The following is a 2500-nucleotide window of genomic DNA, read 5'->3' as shown; positions in this document are numbered from 1 at the left end:
CAGCATTCAGGAAGGGATCGTTGGCCACACCCTCCTCAATCCATTTCACCAAGCTACACAACAAGTACACATGGGTTAGTCTGTGTGTGTGTGTGTGTCTGTGTGTGTGTGTGTGTGTGAGTGTGTGTGTGTGTGTGTGTGAGTGTGTCTCTGTGTCTCTGTGAGTGTGTGTCTCTGTGTGTGTGTGTGTGTCCATGATGTGTGTGTGTGTGTGTGTGCGTGGGACTCACTCTGCAACAGTCACAGAGGATTTTTCTCTGTTGGTCTGAAGTTGCAGTTTCAGACTTTCCACTTCTCTCTGCATCTGAGGAAGATCCAACTCCTCCATCTACACACAGACACACACAGACACACACAGACACACACACACATACTCACACACAGACACACACACACACACACACACACACATACTCACACACACACCAGGAAATGTCATATTTCATATTGTCGAACACTTCTTGAAAATAGTAAAGTATTCCAGTGAGACATTTATATAAATAATATATATATATATATTTTTGATTCCTTGTTAAAGAAGGAAGTAATAAAGTAAGAGACCACATTGCAGATTGAAAAACTAAAGGCCATCAGCCCATACACACCCACAGACACACACACAGACACACACACAGACACACACACTATATTCTTAGACCCTGTGATATTTGCATGCCTGTTCTCTCTCTCACACACACACACACACACACAGACCTGGCAGAAACCATCAGGCTGTCATTTGGCATCACATATATCTACACACACACACACACACACACACACACTATATCTACACACACAGACACACACACTATATTGTTACGACCCTAGACCCTGTGATATTTGCATGCCTGTTCTCTCTGTCTCTACAGCAGGTGATTGGGGACAGGTGTATCTACACACACACACACACACACACATTGCATGCCTGTTCTCTCTCTCTACAGCAGGTGATTGGGGACCAGTGTATCGTTGATTGGCTGGGCTACAAAAGCCCTGATCAGACGGCAGACGGGAGAGCTTTGACTTTCCGGCATTTGGTTATCGTTGGTTTGTTGGATACTCGTTGGATTTGGATACTCGTTGGATTTTGGGTTGTCGTCGTTGTTAACTGACTTTACATTACATCTTTGGTTTCTATTCACCACACGTTTTGCTTCAAATATAATATAAATATAAACCTGTACCATTTAATAAATAACTTATTAAATAGTATTATTATTATAAATTCTGCGTGGCCTCCCCTTTCATTGAGCCGTCCACGTAACAATATCTACACACACTATATCTACACACACACACTATATCTACACACACACACTATATCCACACACACACTATATCCACACACACACACACTATATCCACATACACTATATCTACACACACACACAACACACACTATCTACATACACTATATCTACACACAGTACCTTGCATAAGTATTCACCCCCTTGGATGTTTTACCCTTTTATTGCTTTTATAAATCAATCATGGTCAATATAAATTGGCTTTTTTGACAAACAAAAACTACAAAAAGGCCTTCTTTAATGTCAAAGTGAAAACAGATTTCCACACAGTAATTTCAATTCAATAAAAATATGTAATGAAAAATAAGTGATTGCATAAGTATTCACCCCCTTTAAAGTGACTGACCTAATTCAACAGAGGTCCAGCCAATTGGTGCTAGTAGTCTCACAATTAGTGAAATGGGGATCAGTGTGCAGAGAATGTGTCTCAAGTGATTGTAGTATAACGACACCTGTGTCTGGAAGGTCCATTCACTGGTCAGTATTCAGTAATCAGTATTCCTGGCTACCGTTACACCATGAGGACCCAAGAACACTCCAAGCAACTCAGAGAAAAGGTTATTGAAAAGTATAAGTCAGGGGAAGGATACAAAAAAATGTCCAAGGCACTAAACATCCCCTGGAGTTCTGTTCAATCCATCATCAAGAAATGGAAGGAATATGGCAAATGTGTAAATCTGCCTAGAGCAGGCCGTCCTCACAAACTGAGTGACCGTGCAAGAAGGAGACTAGTGAGAGAGGCCACCAAGACACCTATGACTACTCTGAAGGAGTTACAAGCTGAGATGGGAGAGACTCTGCATACAACAACTGTTGCCCGGGTTCTTCACCGATCAAAACTTTATGGAAGAGAGCCACTGTTGACGAAAACTCATATTAAAGTAGCATAACGGAACAATTGCTAATCGCTAACGATATGCTAGCGGCTAAAACAAACAAAATCTCTTGAAATGTGCTGACTTTGACATTATGACGAACTAGTTAGTCAACAACTGTCCTAACACAGTCAAACATCAAGCAAGTGCAACACAAGACAAAGCAAGAACGGCAAATAAGCTATTTACTAGTTCGGCAGACAGTAGAAACCGAGCGGCTTCAGGCTACATTTAGCAGTAATATGCCTACGGACCCTGGTATGGCAATGGCACGGAGGCGATTCTCCATATTAAAAGTCATTGTAGCGCCCCAAT

At 41.6% G+C, this 2500-nt stretch overlaps 1 protein-coding gene across 1 annotated transcript in view; it reads right to left on the bottom strand.

Moving 5' to 3' along the window:
- gng13a (guanine nucleotide binding protein (G protein), gamma 13a) overlaps positions 1 to 2500 on the bottom strand; it is a 4553-nt gene that overhangs the window by 111 nt on the left and 1942 nt on the right. Inside the window, exons 2-3 of the mRNA XM_031564081.1 lie at positions 231 to 328; positions 1 to 53 (exon numbers count right to left, since the gene is read on the bottom strand). The exon at positions 1 to 53 is cut by the window's left edge and continues 111 nt beyond it. Of these exons, the coding sequence (XP_031419941.1) occupies positions 1 to 53; positions 231 to 328 (151 nt within the window). The remainder of the gene's footprint in view (positions 54 to 230; positions 329 to 2500) is intronic.

Source organism: Clupea harengus, chromosome 26 (assembly GCF_900700415.2).
Source record: "Clupea harengus chromosome 26, Ch_v2.0.2, whole genome shotgun sequence".
Lineage (NCBI taxonomy): Eukaryota > Metazoa > Chordata > Actinopteri > Clupeiformes > Clupeidae > Clupea > Clupea harengus.
The sequence above is the reverse complement of the archived record's forward strand: the minus strand, read 5'-3'. Positions and strand labels throughout refer to the sequence as shown.